The 25978-nt window shown below is 34.2% G+C and overlaps 1 protein-coding gene across 1 annotated transcript; it reads left to right on the top strand.

Annotated features, from left to right (window-relative positions):
* Positions 1-518: 518 nt before the first annotated feature.
* LOC121381095 (autophagy-related protein 9A-like) lies at positions 519-25373 on the top strand. Its single transcript, XM_041510205.1, has 21 exons — positions 519-635; positions 3617-3772; positions 4852-4960; positions 6783-6932; positions 7577-7712; positions 8262-8364; positions 9206-9305; positions 9686-9735; positions 11324-11408; positions 12726-12825; positions 13517-13557; positions 15335-15397; positions 15732-15806; positions 17101-17210; positions 18196-18236; positions 18569-18703; positions 19808-19987; positions 20629-20706; positions 21477-21543; positions 22504-22607; positions 23829-25373. Exons 2-21 carry the CDS (start codon positions 3649-3651, stop codon positions 24303-24305), a joined length of 2328 nt encoding a protein of 775 aa, XP_041366139.1. The 5' UTR covers positions 519-635; positions 3617-3648; the 3' UTR covers positions 24306-25373.
* Positions 25374-25978: the final 605 nt, after the last annotated feature.

Genomic DNA, 25978 nt, shown 5'->3' with positions numbered 1-25978 from the left:
TAAATTTACGAATGTTTTGCAAATTTTATGAAGGAAATCTTGAACTGAAATATATTGACGGGAAAAGATTGTGTACGTTTCTATTACAGACATAAAGCAAACTGATCGAACACTAATGTTAAAAAAATAGATTTCTATTTATTAAAAACTATATTTATATCTGTACAAAGGCATGCATTTTAAATTCCCGTAGAAGTTTGGAATGGATTTATAAATAATAATAATAATAATAATAAAATGTAAATATGAAAATATAGAAAAATCGAAGCAGAGCGAAATACATCATTTATAAATCAGCAATACATTTTTATTTAATGGTAGATAATACACACAGGAAGATTGCGGTACTTAACAATTTTTAAATGGTATTTGTAATTATTTGTAAACTGTATTTAATAAATCAAATTAACTAATAAAAAGAGGACCTTAAATTTATTACTTTCAATACAGAATTAATTTATATCTTTTATAGAGTTAATATTTATAAATTTTATTGTCAAGCGACAACACTTCCGGGACTTTTGTTTTGATTCTGAGAAATAAACTAAGACGAAGAAAGTTTCGCTTTATGAATATTGGGTAATCCCCAAGTACCTTTGAATAAGTATAGTTGGGCGGTATATGTTAACTGACAGGTACGGATATATCATTTAAATGTTTATTTACTTATTTAAGTTATTGATTGATTTTACACCCAAAACAAATCTGTTTCAGTTGTTCATTGTTAATTTTTTGTTGCTCTAAAATTGCATAATCATTGTTGACATTTATAGAAGTAAAGTATTTGTGACCTTGCACCCCGAATCAAGGATTAAATAGCATTATGGAGGTATTTAGTTATGCATGTATTCATATCAGTTGCTTATGTCACACACTGTAAGCTTCATTTTGATAAGAGTGTATCGGCGCACCTAAGCCTTTACTAAGCATTCACTAAGCATTCAAAGACCATTTACTATGTGAACACTTGTGAAATACTTAATAAAATGTGTCTCTCACCAATGAAGCCGTGCATGATCTGAGATACGCTACAAATTGTTTTAAGTCTGTAGTAAATAAACATTTTAAAATGTTCCATAAATGTAGACACACAACCTTGTATCCAAAACGATTTTCATGTCCAGTGATTTGGCGCAGTAGATCGGTGACCTCACTATTTATAAACTGCCTGTGACCTCACTTTGAAGCCCATAAATGCTACACTATTGTCCCACGATTATTTTAGTAGGCTACTTTTTTGTTTTGTCTTGTTAAAAAATATTACTATGAAAATTAACGATCACACATGACCCTAGCCCGAGTACTCTGACTGTAAGAGAGCTAGACGGACATTTGGACATAAATACACTCTCATTACAGTCATAGACCAACCTATGTATTTTTTTGGCAATTCCTGACAACCAAAAAGTTGGCAAAGATTCCCGCTCTAATACCATACCAATCCTATGTTTGACGTTAAATACTTTTACATCGATCATTTTCGAGTTAATTGATTTTGAAAAATCCACATATTAATCACTAATATACACACTACAGAAAGAAACCTGACAGCACCCACATTCAGCTAAGCTTCGGCAAATTCCGGACAGCAGAATTCTAAGTTCACCGACCTATATCGTGACGTTGCGTCACATGATCGCCCACTCAGCCATTCCGTCTACTAGGCGGAATCGCCCAGTGGGCGATCACGTGATCTACGTCTCGAAATAGGTCGCCGAGCTTTGTAATTATGGCGACATAGGTTGGTCTCTGACTGTAATGAGAGCATATTTATGTCCAAATGTCCATCTAGCCCTCTTACAGTCCGAGTACTCGAGCTAACACGACCCATCTCATGATCAGTTTTGGAATCGTTTTCTTGAGTGGCACAGTACTGCAGATGCATACATGTTGATTGCCATGCATGGCTAAAATGCCTACATAGATTTTTTTTTCTTGGTAGATTGTGCACACACGTGGATCTTATCTCACTTTTATTATTATTATAAATTTTTTTGGTAACAATGTGACATTTGTGAACTGTAATGACTGTCAATTGAGGTGTAAAACTTTTGTTTTGTTTGCATTTCAGTTAAAATTACTGTAATTTTTAAAATGCGGGAAAGGTGTTTTTAGATTGGTTTTAACATTCTTAATATCAATAAGGCTGACCTACTTTGCATTTATATACATGAAAGCAGGTGAATGATTTATTTTGAAATTATATACAATTATTGATAATTGTATTAAAAAAATAAATTAATTGTATACTTAACAATAAATATGTTGATACTTGATTAAATACTGAAAATGGATTTGAACTTTAATTCGTTAAAAACACCAACAACATGACAACTTCCTAAGCATACTTGAGCAAAATACCAAGTGCACCGATACATCATACACGGTTGTAGTTATACACTAAAGGTATGACACTTTATATGTAATATAGGTAGACCTTTTTATCAAAATTGACAACTTATGACATGTTTTCAGTGTTATCTTGAAAGGTTCAATCTGCACGGTCAAATATTACCTAAGTCTATGTCAGTGAACTTTAAAATTTAGTATTAAATTTGTTGTTACAACAAGTTTATGATTAAATTTGTTGTTACAAGAGACCGGCCTCGGTGGCGTCATGGTTAGGCCATCGGTCAGAATGACCATATGTTTGACATCCAATAGCCGATGATAAGATAAAAAATCAATGTGCTCTAGTGGTGTCGTTAAATAACACACTCTTCACTTGTTGTTACAAGATGATGAGTCATGACTACAAATGACACACAGTTTACAAAAACATGATTTAAGTCAAGTAATAGAGTGGTAATAAACATGGTTATAAATTCAATAATATTTTAAAGTTTAATAAACATAAATTACTCATGTGCAGGGCTCACTCTGTCCATTGCCAAATCAGCCAATTTTGCAAATTTTTAAGTGGCTACAACATTTAGTCTGGCTAATAAAATATTCCTTAAATTAACCACATTTTAATAATTTTCAAGGAGTTACTCTATATATCTGAAATTGGCTGAACTAAAATTCTTTCCAGTGTGAGCACTGCACGTGTGTATTTGCAAATACATGTGTACACATACACACCCACACACGTTTGTACATTTGAGTGTGTGTGTGTGTGTATCATTCATATATATATATATATATATATATATATATATATATATGTGTGTGTGTGTGTGTGTGTATAAGTGTGCAAAGGGCTTCTAGAATTTTTATAAAATTCACTGGCTATGAGATCAGTGATTTTTAATATTTACTAGCCAGAATTATAATTTCACTAGCACTACTTTACTTTAAGTTAATACAGTTTTACTACTAGTACTTAATAATGTCACCTAAAGAGGGAGATAGAGCTTAAAAACACTTAAGATTGGGGGATGGGGGTTGCGGCAGGATATCCATATTTACAAAATATACTTAAATGCAGCATTTCACTAGCCATCGGGCATGACAATAGTACATATTTACTAGCCCAAAATTGAATATCACAAGCCATGGGAGTAGGGCTACCATAATCTAGAAGCCTAGATACATGTATGATATAAAATTGTGACATTTATATTATTATTGTCATGGTGTACTGATGGAGGAAATAACTGAATTTATCTTTCAGCATTATGAGTTGAATCCTGATCCCGGTGTGTTATGGCCAGCTACTCCACGCCCTACCAGGCTGTCAGCTCGTACGATGAAGACGACACTGACGACAATGATCTCACAATTAACGAGCAAAATGTGATGATTCACGTTGTTCCTGAGAGTAGTAAAGGTTGGTCATGTCCACAGTAGCTAAAAGATTTTTCTATGGAAAGAAATTGGTAAATAGAGGATACTCCCTGAGTGTCTTGTGATATCATAATATATCAGCACAAGTTGATAAAAGTATGAAATCCAAGGCTTGCCAAGGATTTTATACTTTTATCAACGAGTGCTGATAAATTATGATATCACAAGACACGAGGGAGGTATTCTTTTTATCATCCATTATCATTCTTTTCATTTGCAACAGTTGTAAACAATGTCAGTAATGTGGGTTGAATGTCAGTAGATTCGTTTACTAGCAAACGACAGTGGCGTGACATCAATAATGGTAGGTTTAGCACTGAAACAAACAGTGACGTAACAAAACATTGTCTTGTGATTAAAATTTGACCAATCAAAATTATAAGAAGCAATATATCCTGCGGAGATATTGCAATTTATTGTGCCAGCGATATCTACAAAAGCCTTTAATGGATGATAAACATATGTACACGAGATTTGTGTCAAGTTGTTTTCGTCTCATGTTTTTTTATTGTTACAAAATAAAACTAAATCTTGATTAACTGGTATGTCGTTTGATTAAGTTATATAAAATGTACATGAAATTAGAGTACTTTATAAATTCTAATTATTGAGAATTGGTCTTCGCATAAAGTGCTCGCTTAATGCGCGGTCGGTTTGGGATCGATCCCCGTCGGTGGGTCCATTGGGCTATTTCTCACTCCAGCCAATGCACCACAACTGGTACATCAAAGGCCGTGGTATGTAATATCCTGTCTATGGGATGGTGCATATAAAAGATCCCTTGCTGCTAATCGAAAAGAGTAGACCATGAAGTGGCGACAGTGGGTTTCCTCCCTCAATATCTGTGTGGTTCTTAACCATATGTCTGATGTCATATAATGGTAAATAAAATGTGTCGAGTGTGTCATTAAATAAAACATTTCTCCCTTTCCAATTCAGATTCCTGTACCACAATATATAGCAATACAAAAATGTTGGCAATACCCATAACTGTAGTTGTAATTCTTCATAATTCAGCATACAGGTAAACCGTGCTAATTAATTGTTTGTTTTTAATCGCAGCTCGATGGAATCACATTGAAAACCTTGATGAGTTCTTCAACCGAATCTACCAGTATCACCAAAGACATGGCTTTCTGTGCATGGTGGTCGAAGATGTTCTTCAGCTAGTGTAAGTCAAACCATGTAATCTAACACAGCCATTAATATGTAAACACGGGGCTCACATTAAGAATAATTTTGTTTGAGTCAATTTTCAAATATGTAGAATATTTCTTTAGAAAATATTACAAAATGGCTAATTCAATTACAAAATTTTATTACTCAAATGCTAAATATTGTATCCACTTCATTTTTTAAAATAAAAATTAGCTGTTGGCTAATTTGGCTATGGGCAATGTGAACCCTGAATCGGCAACACAATATGATTTTACTTAATAAAGCTATAGAACGTTGAAATATGCCGGTATTTGTATTTATCTTATAAGTAGTGCAGACCTGTCAACCTTTAGTCAAGAGAAAGCAGGATGTGTGTGTTGAAAAAACAGGAGATTTTGTCAAAATTTAAAGCAGGATATTTTTTTTAATGTACACAATTTAACACAAGTTTTTAAAAAGTATTCCAATAAGTTACATGAACACTACATAATGTCATGTATACTTGTAAACCTTAGATCTTGGCATTAAAAAAAAAAAAAAAATGTTTTAAAAAGAATTTATTTTATATATATTTGTTTAAATATTATTGTGATTTAATACATTTAAAAAAACAAAACTCTTTTATCCAAAAATGTTAAGAACACGAACAAAAAATTTAAACATTAATTAGTACATTTACGTTATTACACTTACAGGTTGCATCATCGTTATTTGTAGTTTGTGAAAAGTAGACCTAACACAAATTTATAAAAATCTCATAAATTAATATTCAGTTTTTACTATAATGAGGTACAGTGGTGTGGTACTTATTTACAATCATCATAACCATGCAATAAACATTGTATTTCCACTAATCATAGGTAAAAGCTCATTACTGACATCATGTGAAATATACCAGAATTATACCTATTTCCGTGAGTAACTTTATGTCCAACACAAAATTTATTAATTGTATGAAAATAATCACTTCAAGTATACTCTTGTTACCAAGAGTTTACTGCACAAACCTACAAATCTAACTGATACAAGTATTGTTTATACAGCTATTTGGGGTTTTTTGTTGTCCTGCTTTGACATGTGATTTTGACATTGTTTGTATTGATGCATGTGGTCGCTGTCAACTCTGGCACTTACATCCATAGAACTTTGCATTATGTAATCTAGTGGGAAGACATTTTACAAGTCAGAGGTGTTATTAGGACTAAATTGAATAATTTTATATATGGCAACACTGAATGTCAATACACAGCCCCAGTGCTTGGATTTTTTTTATGCTTAGAAAATAACAATTTCCCAGGAGAAATGTTTTTCCCGCGGGAGACTTGATCAAATACCAGGAGTCTCCCGCGGAATCCGGGAGGTTTGACAGGTCTGGTAGTGTCAGCTTGTATATAAGTTGAATACCTTTTCAAACCCACAGATAATGTTACTAAAATAAGCACTGGCATAGGAAGCATCCACGGGCAGAAACAATGGTTTTTATATATATGTGTGTGTGTGTGTGTGACCCCACACCCCCCCCCCCCCCACCCCCCCCACCCCCCCCCCCCCCCCCCCCCCCCACCCCCCCCCCCCCCCCCCCCCCCCCCCCCCACTTTTTGCCACATCTTACGCCTGTGATCAGTCTCATAAATCAACAACCCAGAGCAACCTGTTCCTAGAAATTTTAAGTTTCAATCTGATAATGAAACAAGACAGAATATTTGGTTGAAATTTGGCTGTTCCTGTATGTTACTCGTATGTTACATTTTATTCTTCATTTGTCAAACACATATAAATTGCTAGTTTCCTGTAAAAGATATTAATGAATTGTTGATTGTTGTTTTTCTTTGCAGTCAGTTTGTGTTTGTGGTGGTGTTTTCCACCTTCTTGATGAAATGTGTCAACTACAATGTCCTGTTTGCCAATGTTCATTATTCGAATGATTCTTACCACAAAGTGACAATACCAGAAGCCATTCTACCTATAGACCAATGTGTGCAGGGGTGAGTGTCGTCATTTTGCTGTCAATCGTAATTATTGTAATAAAAGTCTACAATAAAGTGACACTACCATTAACTGATCATTGAAAGCCATGTCACAAGTTTGACTTTATACTCAAACTGTAATTACTAATTAACAGCTTATTTCACTGGTATTACTAAGTTACAGCTTATTTCAGTAGAGAGAAACATCAATGTCAAGATAGTACTTTGCTACGTATTCAGGAATGGAAGCTATTGTTATGTCTGAGTTGGACAGAAAGGATTGTTAGTAAAGAAAAATTCTGTTTATGTCCCAAGTGAAATAATTTACAGTTGTCACAAGAGTTAGCAATTGACAGTAAAAAATATTTTATCGAGGGACGTTTGTTTGTAGCATGGTGCCATACAAGATTCATGACATCACTCTTTTATATTATGTTCCATATGTCAAGTCAAAAAATAGTTTTTAAAACCCTGAATTCTTAAGACAATATGTATGTCTTCTTATGTTTACTATGACAGCAAACTTTATTTCCATGTACTCAGTAACTGTATTAGAACTAAAGATATAAAGAATATGTAATGGAATTTTTACTTCAAAGTAAATGATACAAGTTGAGTGACGTGACAAGTGTTCATTTATTTGTTGATCGCTTTCTTTTCAGGTTCGACTTCTCTCTGGTTGTGTGTCTGATTGTAGCTAGTGCTTTCTGGTTTTTCCGACTTCTCAAGGTCATCTATCTGACCTTCAAGTATCTTGAAATAAGATCGTTTTTTATCTCAGCTCTAAAAATAGCAGCTGTAAGTTGTATTTAATTTTGTTATTATGCATACATAGTATTTCCTATCATAGTAAAGTTCACTAAGCCATTCTGAGTGTCTTGGTTATCTGGACTGTGTATGTGAAAAGATATGAAGCCTGTTTTTCATAAATGCAGATGTTTGAGCATAGTGAAAATGTATATAGTGACACACATGTAAGTCTAAAACAGGCTCCGCCCATACTGAATAATTGATAGAACAGATCTACCTAGGTAGGTTTTAAGTGCAATATATGTATAAACAAGATAACTGAACTATATAGGCCCCTATATATATATATATATATATTTTTTTTTTACACAATTCATAATTTATTAAATAGTTTGTTTGTTCTTGTGATGTGTAGAAATTTGTTATGTCTTCAAGATGAAATATTCAGTTTATAGTTTTTATTTTTTTAACAGTTACATGTAATTGACAGCTTATTGCTAGCATTTTACATAAAAATTATCTGTTTCTTTCGCTGGTGTTTCACAGATGGTGCTGTAAAATGTGTTTTATTGACCTGTGTGTGTTTGTCTATCACAGAGTGACCTGCCTAACATGACCTGGCACGAAGTACAGCGTCGACTTCTCGAGGTGCAGAAGGAGCAGCATCTATGTATTCACAAACAAGAGCTTAATGAATTAGGTAACACGCTCACAGTACAGCTTATTGCTAGCATTTTACATACAAGTCATGAAGCTTATTGCTAGCATTTTGCATACAAGTCATGAAGCTTATTGCTAGCACTTTACATAAAAGCATATTACGAGCATTTGTTATAAAGTCTTAAAGCTCACTGCTAGCATTTTACATATACAGTAAAGTACTCTTATAACAGACCGGAAGGGACCATGGTAGTTAGTTCATTATAGCAGTAGTTCGTTTTACATATTAGTACAAGTTGGTTATTAATGTATTAGGAGATAAAACGGGACTTTACGATCAGTTCGTTCTATGCAGTAGTTCATTTTAAGCATGTTTGTTACAAGTGTACTTTACTGTAAGTCGAGAAGCTTATTGTTAGCATTTTACAAATAAGTCAAAACGCTTATTTGCTAGTATTTTAAACACAAGTCAAGAAGCTTATTGCTAGCATTTTATATATAAGTCAAGAATCTTATTGCTAGCATTTTACATACAAGCCGTGAAGCTTATTGCTAGCATTTTACATACAAATTAAGAAGCTTATTGCTGTCACTTCACATAAAAATTATTGAATCTTATTGATAGCATTTTACATACAAGTTATGAATCATATTGCTTGTAATAAATACAGTTTAAAACTATCTGAGAAATGGGATCAAGGTGGTATATGTAGCTGTCAATTTTCTTTGTCTGAAATTGTTACATTCAAGATAAAGCAAATGGCATATCTATTTTATCTGTCTAGACCACATTTACTTGATATTGAATATCCTTTATTTGACAATATATAGTAATTTGATGACATATTTAGGAACACTATCTTGTTTGTTTTATTTAACAGATATATACCACAGAATTCTTCGTTTCAAAAACTACATGATTGCAATGGTTAACAAGTCGGTGGTGCCAGTTAAATTCAAAATTCCGTTTGTTGGAAATTAGTGAGTTTTACTTTTTTGTAAAGCATTCTTAATAAATGGTTTTCCTACAGCTTTTTAATGCAAACCATTTTCCATAAAAGTGCTTATGTTTTGAATGTCAACTAATCAGTATGTATACATGTACACGAAGTAATATGGATACAGTTGGATTTAAGAAACAAATACTATTGCAGAACTAAAGATTTATGTTTTTTGTTTTTTTTTGACAAGCATTCATTTTATATTCTGACATTAATTTGTCTTTAGACAAAGATGTAAATATATTGGAGGATAAAAAGTGTTTAAAATTAGGAATAATAATGTAGTAATTATAACCAGATAAATATGCTCACAATTTGTAGCAGTGTTTAGATACTTAATGTTATTCTCTTTTTTTTCAGTGTTTTTCTGAGTACTGGTTTGAAGTACAACTTAGATTTTATATTATTTTGTAAGTGTTTGGGTTTTTTGTTGTGTTTTTTTAATAATACAAGTAACATGTATTAATATGCATTGTAGTTGAATTTATATGTAGTAACAATAATCATGTGAACACAAGCTATGTTAGCAGAATCTCATTGGTCTTTTAATTTTAAATTGTAATAGAACCAGATCTTCTTTGAGGTATGTTATAGTACTGTAATTTTGTTTATTTATTTATGGTTCCTATACCATATAGCTGGCAATATACCGTAAATACTGTTTGGTATTGGTATCATGTCAATACCAATTTACCGTACCGAACAAATTTGAAAATACTGAAATTTTGGTATTAAAATTTTTTATCCACCATTTAGTAAAGCACTAACAATATATACTGTATTTGTCGAACGCAAAATACCTGTAAAGAAGAGAGATGAGGGCCTTGTATACTGAATTTTATTTTATTTAGATGAAATTAGTAGGTGAGACTTAACTCAGGCAAGCATTTAAAGCCGAGTATACTGAAAATACTGGCCGATATTGGTAACAGTATTGTATCAATACCAAATAGTGTACCAAGGTAAATAATCACCCCCAAAATACCGATACTGATACCGAACCTGAAATTTCAATCGCCCAACTCTACTATACCAATCCAACTGAAAGGGACTGTAGGTTTTGTCTCAATTTGCCTGTCCGTCTGTTCCACATATAATTTTCCCGGATACTTTTTTTGTAATACCTTAATTTATTACATACCTGTTCAATCTTACTATAGTAATAAAGACATTTTGAAATCATGTGATCAATTTATTTTGTATCACACATATGTGCGATATGGACCGGAACTTTTAAATTGGGAATTCCCTTTTTCTTTTTACTGCAGTTAGCACCTTTTATTTACTAACGTCATATATGATTTACAAATGACGTCACATCGTATTTGAAACATTACAAAAGGCTGCTTCAGAGTATGATTCTTAACGTTGAGTAAATCCATAAAAGGAGTTTTGATCATAGATTTAACAAAAATAAAAGAAGGTATATGTATGTAATACATGTACATACAAAACTTCACATACGTTGTTTTCGCATCCTATTTATTACACTCGTTTATTTTGTGAAAGATCATATCACTCGACCGCTACGCTGTCTCATGGTATATATTCTTGCACAAAATAAACTCATGCAATAAATAGGAAGTGAAAACAATGTATGTGAAGTTCTGTGTATGTATATTGAGCAGAAATTTTGTGTATAGCTTTATAATAGGAATTTGGCTATATTTAACTTAGAAGGTATGAAAATATGTTGGGCTTGGTAGGGGACATACAGTAATGCTTTAGTAGTACTCTCAGAATGCTTGTTTATTTTGGTGTTTACATACTGACAGACTGACAATATAGAGACACACGATTTATCGGTTTTATTTTTATAAACAAATAAAGCACCAAACCTCTGGTATAAGTTTTCTTGTGTAATTATTAACCAGTTGCAGACACATTCGAACAAATTACAGTGCACTAGTGGTGTCCAAGCAATCTAGTTTCTACCGTATTATTATTATCGTTTTTATTTTTTTCATCTGAATGTATTCAGTGTTTATTGTATTTCAGGGGGTCCGTGGTCACCATTTGCCAACAACTGGCACTTACACCAGGACTTCAAGGATGGACGTAAAAGAAAACAGTTAGCAGAAAGGTATTAACTTTATGCAGTGTTTATTAGTCTTTCAGTTGATAGATGAGTCAGTATGATGGCGGCTGAGAATTTGTACCTTTAAAATTATAATTGTTGCTTTGTGGTCAAAATGTCTGTCTACAACAACTACTGACAAACATTACCCATCGGCAAAGGGAGATGTCTGTTTACTTAAACTTTGTTTTGTTGAACAACACCACTAGAACACATTTTATTAATTAACAGTTGGCTATTGGATGTCAGACATTTTGTAATTTTAATAATTATTTGGAGGAAAACCTCTGTATCTTTCTATTAACAGTAAGAGAACTTTTACATGCCTATTCCCACAGCACATACCACAGCCTTTGATATACCAGTTGTGGGGCACTGGTTTTGGATGAAAACAAACCTCAGTGAGTCCTCTCGAGTTGGTTTAATCCCACAAACAAGCACCTTAGACAAACTTAAGGAAAGGAAATGTTTTATTTAACGACGCACTGAACACATTTTATTTACGGTTATGTGGCATCAGACATATGGTTAAGGACTACAAATATATTGAGAGAGGAAACCTGCTGTTGCCACTTCATGAACTACTCTTTTTCGATTAGCAGCAAGGGATCTTTTTATATGCACCATCCCACAGACATGATAGTACATACCACAGCCTTTGTTATATCAGTTGTGGAGCACTGGCTGGAACGAGAAATAGCCCAATGGGCCCACCGACGGGAATCAATCCTAGATCGATCGCGCTTCAGGTGAGCGCTGTACCACTGAACTACATTCCCCCCCTTAGATGAGCTTAAAGGAAAACTAACTTTATTTGTCCTCTACCTGTCCAGCCAGAGCAGACTGTTGGGTTTCATCTCTGTCTTTCTGTCTGTCCGTCCATCTGTGTGTCCTGTATATAGTTTTACAGACGTTTTTTCCTCAATGGCTCAGGTTATTGCACTGAACCAGTACATATCAAGTTTGATTTCTATGGCAATTTACCCATTTTAGACAGAGTTATGACCCTTCAACTAAAGAGATAGATAATTTGTGTTTTTTCACTTCTTTTTGGTAGTGCATCAAGATATTAAGCTGAAATTTTGTGGATAGCTTTATCATGTACTGTTAGGGTTACCGATCAAGTTTGACTTTCCTGGCAATTTACTCATTTTCACAGAGTTAGAGCCCTTGGATTTAGGAGATATGGAAATTTGTTGGGCCCAGTAGAGGACATGTATTGCTTTCGTAGTATTCTCAGAATGCTTGTTGTAAATGTTTATTTCTATATTTATGATTGCAATAATTGTGATTTGACCTGTCTGTCTGTGAATCTTCTTTCAGTTTGTCTTCTAAGATACTCTGGCTAGGGATAGCCAACTTCGCTCTGTCTCCTGTGATACTGATATGGCAGATACTCTACTTGTTCTTTCGGTATGGTGAGGTAAGTCGAACATTACTGTCTGTGATCTTAACTGTTTATAACAGAATAAAATTATTGTTTATTTGGATTCAGACAGAATATGAATTTGTTCTAACTGTTTAAAAAAAACCCAGACAATATTTTACAGATGTTTCTGCATGTACTTTCTAGTTTTAGTCACAATTTATTGTAAAAACCACTGTTTGCAATAATGGCAACTCATTACAATTTTGATATTCATGAGTCAGTGATACAAAGATTATATGTGGGTTCAGTTAACTTGTAGATATATATCACAAATTACTATAAAAATAATGAAATGCACCACTTGTAACTGATTATGGATCTAAAAATCTGAAATATATTTACTTTAAATACAAAATGTTTGTTTTTTCTTTCTTTTTTCTCTCCCCATTCTACCTTTAATATAATTCTGATCTTTGTGATTATTACTGGAACACAGTCTTTGTTGTTACTTGTTCTCAATCAATTAGTATTATCAGTCAAAACAATGACATCCATTTAAATTGAATCCTATTGAATTAATGGAATGATTGTATATTAATAATTACACTTCATAGTAATCAAAGAATATGCCTGTACTATGTGAAATATGGTGTTATTGTTGTATGTGTTTCATAATATTTTAGAGATGTAAAATCGGCAATGATTATTATAATTACAAATGATCTTTTTTCTGTTTATTTTGTAGTTAATTAAGCGACAACCAAGTGCTTTAGGAGCCAGAAGATGGTGAGTTTATTTTTAATTTTATTAAACTGTGACCAACTTATTGTCTACTAGGTAGATGTAGCCATTTTATGAGGTGTTATAAGTTTATTCCTTTACTACTCTAGCAAGCAAACAGGTACATGTGCCCATTTTTTAAGAGTATTATTATTGCTTTGGCACCTGTCTGTCTTATTGTTAACTTCTTGTGTGTGGTATATATCTTCCTGATCAGTTCATATAGGATCATCAGACCATCAGGCTCGAACTTAACAACATAAATTTCTGTAGGTAGAGAGCATCACGGACAGCACTTTTGTGCCCATGGTAAAACTCCTCAACAATGGCAAAGTGTATACACCTGGACCCATATTCACAAAACATCGTAAGCCTAGTTTTACACATAAACGTAGATCTACGACTGAAGAGCTATTCACGAAACAACGAAAACGTAAGTTACGTGTAAAGTTGGACGTAAATATAAGAGTGTCTCCGGTTGCAACTAACGCTGTGTACATATAATAAATCAAGCACGATCACCGTTATTTACTATTATTTACGGAAACTGGCAGCATTTCCATTAAATGAAGCAGTTTGCAATGCTGAACACCCACGGATTGAACATATTTTTGTTGGTGATCTAACGGATGTTTTCGACTCGGCCAATTTCTCCTGAGTTATCTTTTCCTTTTTAAGAAATGTTCTCAAGTTCGTACCAAAATGCGGATCCTCACCAATACCAAAAGGCCATGGTTCACTGTTTTGCGATGTTATTGTTAGCAGACGACAAACAAAATTGTGTTTTGCGCATTGTTATTTACCCAGTAGCCATCGTTTCTAATGCATTTTTTTTTTAATTACTCCAGTGAGAGTGTTAAATCGTACATTTACGTCCAACTAAGTTATGTTTACATTTACGACAGTCTTTGAGAATAAGGTGCTTCTTGCACGTAAACGTAAATCTATGGCAGACGTAAGTGCTAGTCGTAGCCGTAAATTTACACCTTTTTGTGAATATGGGTCCAGGTCTACATTATCTGCCAACATTTAACATTTGCACATTTGAACTATGCCTCATGTTATTTGCATTAATAATATGACACATTTATTTCTACATCGGTGCACCCATTGGGCTATTTCTCATTCCAGCCAGTGCTCCACATCTGGTGTAACAAAGGCTGTGGTATGTACTATCCTGTCTTTGGGATGGTGCATATAAAAGATCCCTTGCTGCTGTTGGTGTGTCATTAAATAAAACATTTCCTTCCTTCCATTTATTTCTATGTTTTGTCTGTGTCCCACGTTATTAAAACAAAACAAACAAAGATTAAAATTCTAATATATTTATAAAACACAACTGGAAAACAATTCATCACAGGCGACACAGACTAATTGTCAAATAGTCCAGCAAGATACCAGCCACATGTGACGATTGCAGGGTCTTTGGCCACCGTGTGTTGTGATCAAGTGATGTGTACACAGACATGTTAGTGAGTTTATTTCATTGACGACACCTGTAACCCAGATTTAACCAAAAAGTACACAGTCGTGTGTTGTTAGGAAAGTAACATTTCAAAGGGAGGCCACTCGCATTAATTTCATGTCGCATTTTAGTCTGACAACCGTTACTCGCATTCTTTTAGGGACGCGTTAATTTCAGGATCTGCAGTAGTTATGACTCTCAGGGTGGGATTTCACTGTCTTCAACAGCCTCTCAGTATAGATTGGGGGAGTTTTGTAGTTGTTTTTGTTAATCTTATGATAGACTATTCTTGTCTCAAATGTTTGAAAATTGTTTTAGGTCGAACTATGCGCGGCTGAATCTGCGACACTTTAATGAATTAGATCACGAATTTAATGCGAGGTAAGAAACATAGACTTATTTTATTCTTAAATAAGCTGTTAGTATGAGAATGTAGTGTATATATAAACATCCTAAAATGTACATATCTCATGGGGTTTCTTTTGAGGTGGGGTTTTTTGGTCTATCCTATGATGAGAATTTTGTTTTTAAATCTTATGTTTACTTGACTGTCCTAGTGTCTTGTTATTCTGTGCATTAATATTTCAGCTAAATTGAGAACATCGGCATGTTTAAACCAGTGGCTAGTTTACAGAATTACTGTTTCAAAAGGTTTTGTTTGACCAAGTTTATAGTCGGTGTTGTGTTTTCAAATTTGTTTGTAAATTGTTTTCAGACTAAACAGTGGATATGGTCCTGCATCGTACTACATGAATATCTTCACAACTCCTCTGCTTATCATCATAGCAAAGTAAGTGGTGGTCTTTGTCAACATATACATCCAGACAAATACATCTGGTCAAACTTTGTTTAGTACAAAGGAATACTGGCAGAGTTAACTGTTAGGTCTCACTACACTATAACTGTTGACTTCTGGGCGAGAGTTCATTCATCACAGTCCACAATGGTTCCTAATTGTGACACATGTTAGTTTTCACTTCTAGGAAATGGTGAATAATTAAAACAATATGTATGTTTAATGGTAAGTCTTCTGGCTGTATTTTGCCCATGTTATTTTGTAATATTGTGCATTGACCTTTTGGGACATGGGTGTATAGCACAAGAGACAGCCAGAGTGAATCGGTTAATGAACCCTCTGTTCGGACCGGTACTACAACTAGATGCGATCATATAGCAAAAAACTGAGATGGAAATGTTCTCAATTCTGGAGTGAAAATAAATGCTTTTATAATGTATGTTTGCAGTGGTTTATGTTGTTAGTGCCAATGAGAACCCGTTCTATTGGCAATATTCATTTGAAGTTGGAGACAATTTAACATGGATTTCAATGGCAGATGACATCTGTGTAGTGAGACCTTAATATAAAAATTTCTTTGGTTACAGAATGACTTAAAATAAATTAACTCGGTTTAACTTGATCTAGTATAAAGCACAATGTCACCAATGCTAAGACTATTTCCAGATCATTGGACTGTAGTTCTATTTGACATAGTTAAAGCACAATTTCACCAATGCTAAGACTATTTCCAGATCATTTGACTGTAGTTCTATTTGACATAGTTATGGACATGGTCCTTGTTATTATCGAGTGCTTTTTTTACAGAAATAAACAAATGTCACCAACATCAAAGTTGTTTGTAATATCAGTCAACTGAAGTCATATTTAATAGACTTAGGCCCTTGCTGTTATGAAGGGAGTTTTTTTAAAAAGAAAAAAATTACATACAAATAACTGTACTTCTGATGACTTAAAGGTACAACCCTTGTAAAATATATTCAGCTAATATATTTAAAAAATATATTATTAAATTAAATTTTTTATATAATGACTGTAATGTCTTGCTTAAATTATGATTCAATCAGTTTTTGGTAACCTTGTGGTGGTTTTAGCTCAGAGGTATCTTTTTATGTGAACAGAAGAAAGATTCATACCTCGAAAACCAGGTGAAGTGTCTTTTAAAAACAATGTCCTGGCATCTCCAAAATGTGTTATTTTTATCCATGTATTGTATACTGAACAGTAGTATTTTATGTGTTTGATACGGAATGTAAGGCTTTGTTACAGTGAGTGTTTTGTTTGACAGGAACTTCGCTTTCTTCACGGGGTCTATCCTGGCAGTGTTGGTGGTATTGACCGTCATCGACGAAGACGTCCTCAGCGTGGAGCACGTTCTCACCACGATGACGGTAGCAGGTGGGTTCCTCTTCCACATACTTTCAAAGTGCGGCATAAGATCGGTACAAAGAAGGCAGTCGGCAGTATAAATCAAAAGAAATGATGCAATCACTACAATCTGAAACTGATTTTGTTTCAACTTATTTTTGTGCTTATATCCAATTAAGGTTCAAGCATGCTGTCCTTGGCACATACGTCAGCTATCTGGGCTGTCTGTCCAGAACAGTTGGTTAGTTGTTAGTTGGTTAGTCATTAGTGAGAGAGAAGAGGGTGTAGTGATCTTACACCTACCCATTGAGTCATGAAGACTCGCTCTGGGTGGGAACCGGTACCGGGCTGCGAATCCTGTACCTTCCAGCCTTATGTCCGATGGCTTAACCACGACACCACCGAGGCCGGTATCGGAAATTGTTAAAAAGGCCCTGCATATTATATTATAAAATACATCTCAACAAAATTACTGAACTATGGTAAGCGTGTTCTGTTCCCAAATGGGTGAAATTTAGCTCAGTGGTAAACCCATTGTATTTTTGCCAATCATGCAAATACATATAAAAACAATTATTAGTGTGTCGGTGTAGCCTATGTGGCAGTAGTGGGTTTCCTCCCAATAGCTAAACCTGGGGCCTAATTCACAAAGGTCTTTTAGGCTATGCTAGACAACAAAGCATCCTCTTTGCAAGTCTTTTAACATTGCACTGCGAGATGGCAAAGTTGCGACAGTTTATTGAATTAGGCCCCAAGTGTGGAAATAACAAATAGCTGTAGTTTAAAATGTGCTCAGGTGTCAAAAGACAAATGTTTCTTTGTTTTTCTTCCTTTTTGCTTTCTGTAATAATTTATCGTATCACATCAAAATTATTGTGCTAGCAAATAGAAGCACTAGGTATAGTTGTTACTAGTCATCTAAAGGATAGTTCATTTACCATTTGTAGAAAAATTATATCACCAATTAGAAATTAAAACAATGTTCTATTATCATGTGTTTTTGTTTTTAATCTAGGAGTAATTGTCACTGTGTGCAAAGGAATAATACCTGATGAGGTAAGACAATGGTCTGTGTTGTACTATTTTCCATCGACAAAGGACTAAAATATTATTAGATAAGTAACGACATACTGTATAGTTATTAGGTCAAACTGTATCTTTAAAAGTTAAATGTTGAATTTGTATATTTATTATAACAATTTCTGTATTTTGACTTCTATTTTTGGACGTGCATTTTTATATTGGCACTTTTTGTATTTTGATTTGGAACTTTTAACTTATGTATTACCGTAGTTATAACAGTTACTCATTTTTTTACTTGAAACCTTTATGTTATATATTTGCTACAACAATTACCGGTATTTTGATTTGAAGCTGTTTTCTTCCAGAATGTGATCTATTGCCCGGAGAGACTGATGAAGAGTATTCTGAGTCACATTCACTACATGCCCGACTCGTGGAACGGCCGCGCACACACCACACAAGTCCGAGACGAGTTTTCACTTCTCTTTCAGTACAAAGCTGTGAGTGGCTGTCATTGTGACAAACTTTACATACAAACATTGTCATTAGTATAACCATGACACAACAGTATTATCACTACAAGAATATTGTATCTACAATTGTCTTTTCATATTTATTTTTAATCATCTTGGCATATCAATAAATTTCACCAATATTTGTTTATGAAATATTCTATCATTTAATCATAATATGGTGTGACATATTTACAGCATATAAATTCTGAGTTATGTTTTAATTTTACTTATTTAATGTTCGTTTCTCAGTTTGGAACTTCTGAACATACATTATTTTTGCACTGTTTGAAATGTAGCAAAATGTTCACTTAAAGTACTTGTGAGTCTATCTACAGCAAGTTTAAAACAGTAACGTAGACAAAAAATAAACACAGAAATGAAACACTAAAACTTGTCCCATCAACTGATGGCAATAATGTTTTTCCAGTGACGAAAAACTGTCATTGGTAAAGAACTTAACCTATGGTAATTTATATTGCAGCAGCAGCAATTGCTGTCATTGAGTTCGAGCCTTGGGAATATTTCCACTCTAATAGTTTCTGTTGTACTGTGAAATCCGGTATCCATTGGGTACTTAAATTCAAAGAACCTGATTTAACAAAAATTCATACTACAGCTATAACAAATGCTGTCGTGCCGTCATTAAGTTCGAGCTCTAAAAATTAGACCACTAGTCCACAAATTACATGCATATTTGACCACCATGAACAAAAGTGATTTCTTTTCCACATTACCTGTCCTCAAACAAGTGCACTACTCCCCCCCCCCCCCCACTTATGGCTAGTAGTCGATGATTTATTCCCGCCCGAGCCTCCCCGCTTCCTGTTTTCCATGCGATGTGCTTGGGGGGGGGGGGGGGGGGGGGGGGGAGAAGGAAATTACAGTTATATGACCAGAACTAGAGGGAGCATACAGTAGAAGAATTTAGGCCATCCCATTGGCTTTTGGGATGTTCAGACCAGATTATTACTAGCTGTTGGGGGGGGGGGGGGGGGGTGCACTTGTTTGAGGACAGGTAATGTATCTATAAAAGAGAAAACACCTCACGTTTTCTCCATTTCACAGTATATGTGTGTTATTTTTTGACAGGTTTATCTGCTGGAGGAAATGCTCAGTCCTGTCATCACACCATTCATCCTGTGCTTTAGTCTGCGAGCAAAATCGCTGCAGATTGTTGACTTCTTCCGCAATTTCAGCGTCGAGGTGGTCGGTGTCGGCGATGTGTGTTCCTTCGCTCAGATGGATATTAGGAAACATGGCAATGCACAGGTCAGTTAAACAGTCCTTTAAATATGCCTGAATGTGATAGTAAAGGGTTAGGTGAAGGTCATTTAAAAAGGTATAAATGTAAAAATAATAATATAATGATGACAATAACAATAATTATTATAATAAAAATACTAAATATTTAATTCTTTATTTAATCATCTGTCTTTCGGTCATTTATCGAAGCAGTCTCGTTATTTATTTACTAGATATCTTTTGTTGAAATAATTATAACTGTAGATTTCACGACTAGTATATCAAAGGTTGTGATATGGGCTATCCTGCCTGTGGGATGGTGCATATAAAAGATCCCTGCTACTTACATATATAAAAATGTAGCAGGTTTTCTCTCTAAAACTATATGTCAGAATTACCAAATGTTTGACATCTAGTAGCTGATGATGAATACATGTAAATCATTGTGCTGTATTGGTGTTATTAAACAAGGAAACAAAACAAACTCCACAAAACTAGGTTCAGCCATGGTTTCCATTTCTCTTCTTTCTTTTTGCTTAGTCCTGAATTCTTTTTATTGCACTAAAACAATATTTAACTTTTCTTTATTGAGCAGTTACTTTCATTTAATAACTAACCAGTGTTTTTGCATTTATGAGATTTTCCTAACAGCTAGGTTTGTGTTTTAGTGGGCCGCTAACACCGAGTCCAACAAGTCACAGCAAGCTGAGGACGGGAAGACGGAGTTATCTCTTATGCACTTTCATGTAAGTAGTACCTAGATGTATATCCAAAGGGGGAACTTGTCCCCCTTCCCCCTCCCATAAATATATTCAAGTGCTTTTTTTTCAGGGTTTATTTTTTTAATTTTCTTTAATTTTTTGCATTGGATTGCCCTTTTCACGAGTTGATCCATATGCCATTTTACCTTTAGTCCCCCCTCTCTCCAAATATTTTCTGAATCAGTCACTAGTACCATGATTGTTCAGGTTAGTAGATTATTCAAGGAGTATAGCATGTTGACGGCAGTTCAAGTAAACCTATTATCCTACACCTACTATATGGGGATAGAATATGTTTAAAAATGGTTATTATCTGGTAGTCAGTTTCTGCCATATATGATACAGATGTTAAATCTGTCACAGTCTTTCCTGGCGACTTAATATATTTTAAATACTATGAAATCCTTTATTTTAGTGGGTCTTAAATTTTCATGGTTTTGCTAAAATACACAGATCATCGGGTACTTAAATTTGTGGATAAAAAAGGTAATATCATAAATTTGCCTTATATTTACAAATGTATTATATTTTCGTTATTTTCTTAAACTGCACTAGTTGACGAATTACGCAAAATTTAGACCATGACCAACAAAAGTGATTTCACAATATTCTGATTATATTATAGATTAATTACATTGTGTAGAAACTTTAAGGTACTTAGCGTGGCTGCATTCTTTCAATAAGCTACCTCTCTTACTTTGAAAAGCAATGTATTTTGTGAAGTTGAATATTTTATTGAAAAATTATAATTTCAGTTAACCAATCCTGAATGGAAACCACCTGAGATGTGCAGTATATTTATTAACACAATAAAGGAACAAGGTAAGCCATAAAACCCTTACCGGTACTCATTTTAGTCATCACCCAGAGAATAATTGTGGAATTTTTATGCAATGACTTGGAACAGTGTGCTAATAAAATAGTGGTCAGTCATGTTTGTTATGACATCACAAGTAAAGCTTGGGTGCATGCCAACTTGACAGTTGTCCGAAAATATGTGCCTGTACACAACAGCATGTCTAGTCCATCCCAACATCCTACAAAAATGTTTTTTGTAAATAATTTCAATTTGGTTTGATGTAAGACGAAAAGTATAAGTGTTTTGGAAATAACAAAAAAAGACTATTTTTGTGTACAATTTAGAAAACAGTCGGCTTAGAAATAAATAACTTGTAGTAAATTTCATAGTCTGAAAAAAGGTGTTCCCTGTGGGATGGACTATAGTTGGCATTATGAATGTTCTAACTGACATCATTTATTTAATCATTCATCACAAGATAAAGAATGCAGGTGTTATTGAGTTATTTTGTGATTCCAAGTTCCATGGTTAAGTGACAATATCATTTTATTGCGAAACAAATGGTACCAAAGTGTCACTTTAAAGACTTGTATAATTGATAGTTTCTATCTATAAGGAAGTGTTCACACCTGGCTTTGTTCAAGTTCTGAACCATTCATTCACGACTGGGTATAATGTAAGTGGCCTGTACTATTTTTTGCATGGCGACACCAATTTTGCCGCACATAATTGATAGGACTAAGTCAAGATGATCAAAGTGAAGTTTTTTATCACTTCGCCTGGTCGATATTTATCAAAATCGTTGACAAATATTATATACAAGCAAGTTTTACTTATGTAATCTTTGTAAAGTTCTAGTCTTCATTTTTATAAAATCTTTGACAAACAATATATACTAGTTTGACTCCTTTTATTGCTGGGGTGTCGTTGAACATTCATTTATTCGTTCTTTCCTTCATTCCTTCATTCTCATTGCTACGCAGCTCAAACTGACCTGATGTCACTGAACACTGTACAGCAAGAAAACCCTGCCTACTCGTCATTCTACAGTCCTATGCCCAGTCTCGGCGTGGGCGTCGGCTATGGGGTAAGTGTACCAGTTTAATTAGAATTCCGATTCATGCTTTTTGTCCTGCAATAATAATTTCTGGATGTATATAATATATATATATATATATATATATATATATATATATATATATATATATATATATATATATATATATAATAATATATATATATAATAATAATAATAATAATAATAATAATAATTACTATTATTATTGTTATTATTATTATTTTTATTTTTTTTATTTTTTTTAATATATATAATTATATATTTTTTGGTTTATCCAACTGCAACCTTTCGTTTCTCCCCTTTGATTTCCATCTTCTTTCTTCCCAGTCTGACAGCCATTCTTATCTTTCAACTTCTTTTGCTGTCCACCTTGACATCCCTGACCTTGTCTTATGTCTTGTAACCATGCATGCAATACACTTTCCCATTCAGCAGGGCTAGCTCTAGGCATGTAAAAACCCACCATTATTTGGAACAAAATACCAGTCATTACTTGAAATTCTTTCGCCAAATAAAAATTTAATTTGCCAGTTGTTTTTAAAATTTGCAATTGTCGAATTTGGCGAGTGGCAGAGCGAGTCCTGCATTGGCTTTTTGTGGGATTAGTTTAACCATTTCGGAGAGCATTTATACTCTGCAATTTTTGTTCAGTAAGTGATGATTCTTTAAATTTCTAATATAACATTATAAGCAGAATGTTTTATATTACAGCACAACACAATAAATATCATTTTTATCATATAACTTACCCATGATATCCATGTTATAAACCGATGTGATAATTTAGTGTATTAACCCGGTTAATAATGGTATGCCAATTTAAAGGTATATGCAAATTTGCAAGGTCTCTAGGTAATAATGTGTTGCTGTCAATGGGTCATTTGTTTACAAGCCAACAAGACATATATACCTGAGCGTAACGTTTTCATAAGATTTAGTTAAAATGTGTGACATCAAATTAATTTGTGCTAATTGTGATGACATCATATTACCAATGGAGGCAACTTTAGTACTATAATTTACTAAAAATCAAATTAAAATGTTATTTTAGAAGTGTTATAGAATAAATAGAATTCACTACTCATGTTTTTTAATATATAAAATATCAACCTCATCTGGTTAATCAGTATTTGTCTCGGTAGAGCCTCGACAAATACTGATTAACATAGACTCAGTTAATATTTTCCATATTAAAACATACTCATGATGAATCCTCTGTTTATATTACAGTACAGCAGTATGGTGTCCAGCTATGTGAACCAGAGTCTCGCTAACACCACCGCGACGACCAACACATTACCTCACCTCCGCGGCGCAGTCTCCAACATATCGGGTCCCATCACCACCTCCAGTGGCCAGCTGCTGCTGGGAAGCCTTCACGGCTCCCTGGATGCCAGCCAGTCGTGCAGTCCGGTCTCGGGCCCACCCCTGCCCCCGCCCCCGCTGTCACGCCTGGTTGACGAGGGCACACTGGAGCTACTGACGGCCGACATGAGTCTGAGCGCCCTCTACCTGCATGAGATGCGACACCGGCGCAGTGTGGACGACGCCCGGGCCCGGGCTGTATGGGCAAGGCAGGACAGCAACACGCCACACACGCCCACCATGCCCGAGATCTTAGAGGAGAAACCCGCTGAGGAGGACTGTTCGGAGAAGGAGCTAGACACCAGCGAACTGGCAATGACAGACAGGTCGAAACCCTGCTGATGTTGGCTTCTGTTTAGAGTGGTCGCAGTTTTACTGATGTTTACGTTTAGTTTAAAGAGAATGGAATTAGGGATGATGTCAGCTTTTGTTTAGAGTGGTCGCAGTTTTACTGATGTTTACGTTTACGTTTAGTTTAAAGATAATGGAATAGAGCTGCTGTCAGTCTTTTTTGGTAGATCTCTGAATAAGATGGATGTTGATTTTATTGAAAAATGTGTAAATGGGATTGATGTTAGTTTTATTTTAAAGACAACGGAATAGGGCTAATGTAAAGATCTCTGAATAGGTTTAATGTTGGATTTATTTTAAAATCTCTAAGTGGAATTGGCAATAGTTTTATTTTTAAAATAACGGATAGGAATGATTTCAGTGTTATTTTAAAAATCTCTCCAAAAGATTGATCTTAATTTGTTGTAAAGATAACAAAATGAAGCTAATTTGAATAATTATTTTAAAGATCTCTGAATAGGATTGATGTTATTTTGTTTTAAAGATAGCAGGGTGAAGTTGATTTCAGTCTTATTTGAAAGATATTGGAACAGCACTGATGGCAGTTTTGTTGTACATATCACAGAACATGAACAATGTGATAATTTTATTTTAAAAATAACAGAATGAAGCTGATGTCAGTTTTATTGGAAACAGATCTTGGAATAGGATTGATGTTAGTTTTATTTTAAAGATACCAAATTAAATCTGATTTCAGTCTTTATTTTTATGATCTCAGAACAACATTGATGCTAGTTGTTGTAGTTCAGGGAGACAATTAAACATCAGGTACTTGCTGATTTGCAATTTTATAATGATCTCAGAACAGCGCTGTTTGGAGAGAGAAACCAAAACACCACCAACATACCTGACGGGACAGAAACCTGCAGATACATGTAGTAGTGTTATGTTAAAGGTCACAGAACAGTAACGGTTGTGGGAGACAGCGAGACACAAGTGATTGTATATTAAAGGGACATTCCTGACTTTGCTGCATTGTTAGATGTTTCCGACTAATCAACTATTTCTACGATTAAACTTACATATTAAATATATTTTCTTGTTTAGAATATTAGTGTCTGTATATTCAATGTGTTTTTGGTCATCTTAATATTTGTAAGAAGCCCAAACTGGATTTTGACTTCAAATAATTTCGTACATACGAAAAATTATATTTTAGGAAATAAAATGAAATATAACCTAATACAACTATTAGAACTATCAGAAACATATTTAATATACAGCCACTAATATTTTATGCAGAAAAATATATTTGATATGTAATTACAATCATTAAAAAGTCTCTGTTAGTCAATAACATTTAAATTGCAGCAAACTCAGGAATGTCCCTTTAAGATCTCTGGTACCAGTAGTGCTAGGAGAGAATTGTTCTCACAAAGATCATATGAATTGCTAACTTTGTAATTGCGATATACACCAATTTCCAACTAGGTAATAACTTCCGTCTAAATGCAATATATATGCCAATGAACAGTATCTCAAAACTGGAGAAAACTTGAGGTGTTTTCTCTTTTATGGATACATTACCTGTCCTCAAACAAGTGCACTCCCCTCCCCCATGGCTAGTAGTCTGGTCCGAACATCCCAAAAAGCTAATGGGATGGCCTAATTTCTTCCTCTGTATTCTCCCTCTAGTTCTTTGTGTGTTATGTGCTTCGTCATGT

This window comes from Gigantopelta aegis, chromosome 9, assembly GCF_016097555.1.
Source record: "Gigantopelta aegis isolate Gae_Host chromosome 9, Gae_host_genome, whole genome shotgun sequence".
Taxonomy (NCBI): domain Eukaryota; kingdom Metazoa; phylum Mollusca; class Gastropoda; order Neomphalida; family Peltospiridae; genus Gigantopelta; species Gigantopelta aegis.
The sequence above is the reverse complement of the archived record's forward strand: the minus strand, read 5'-3'. Positions and strand labels throughout refer to the sequence as shown.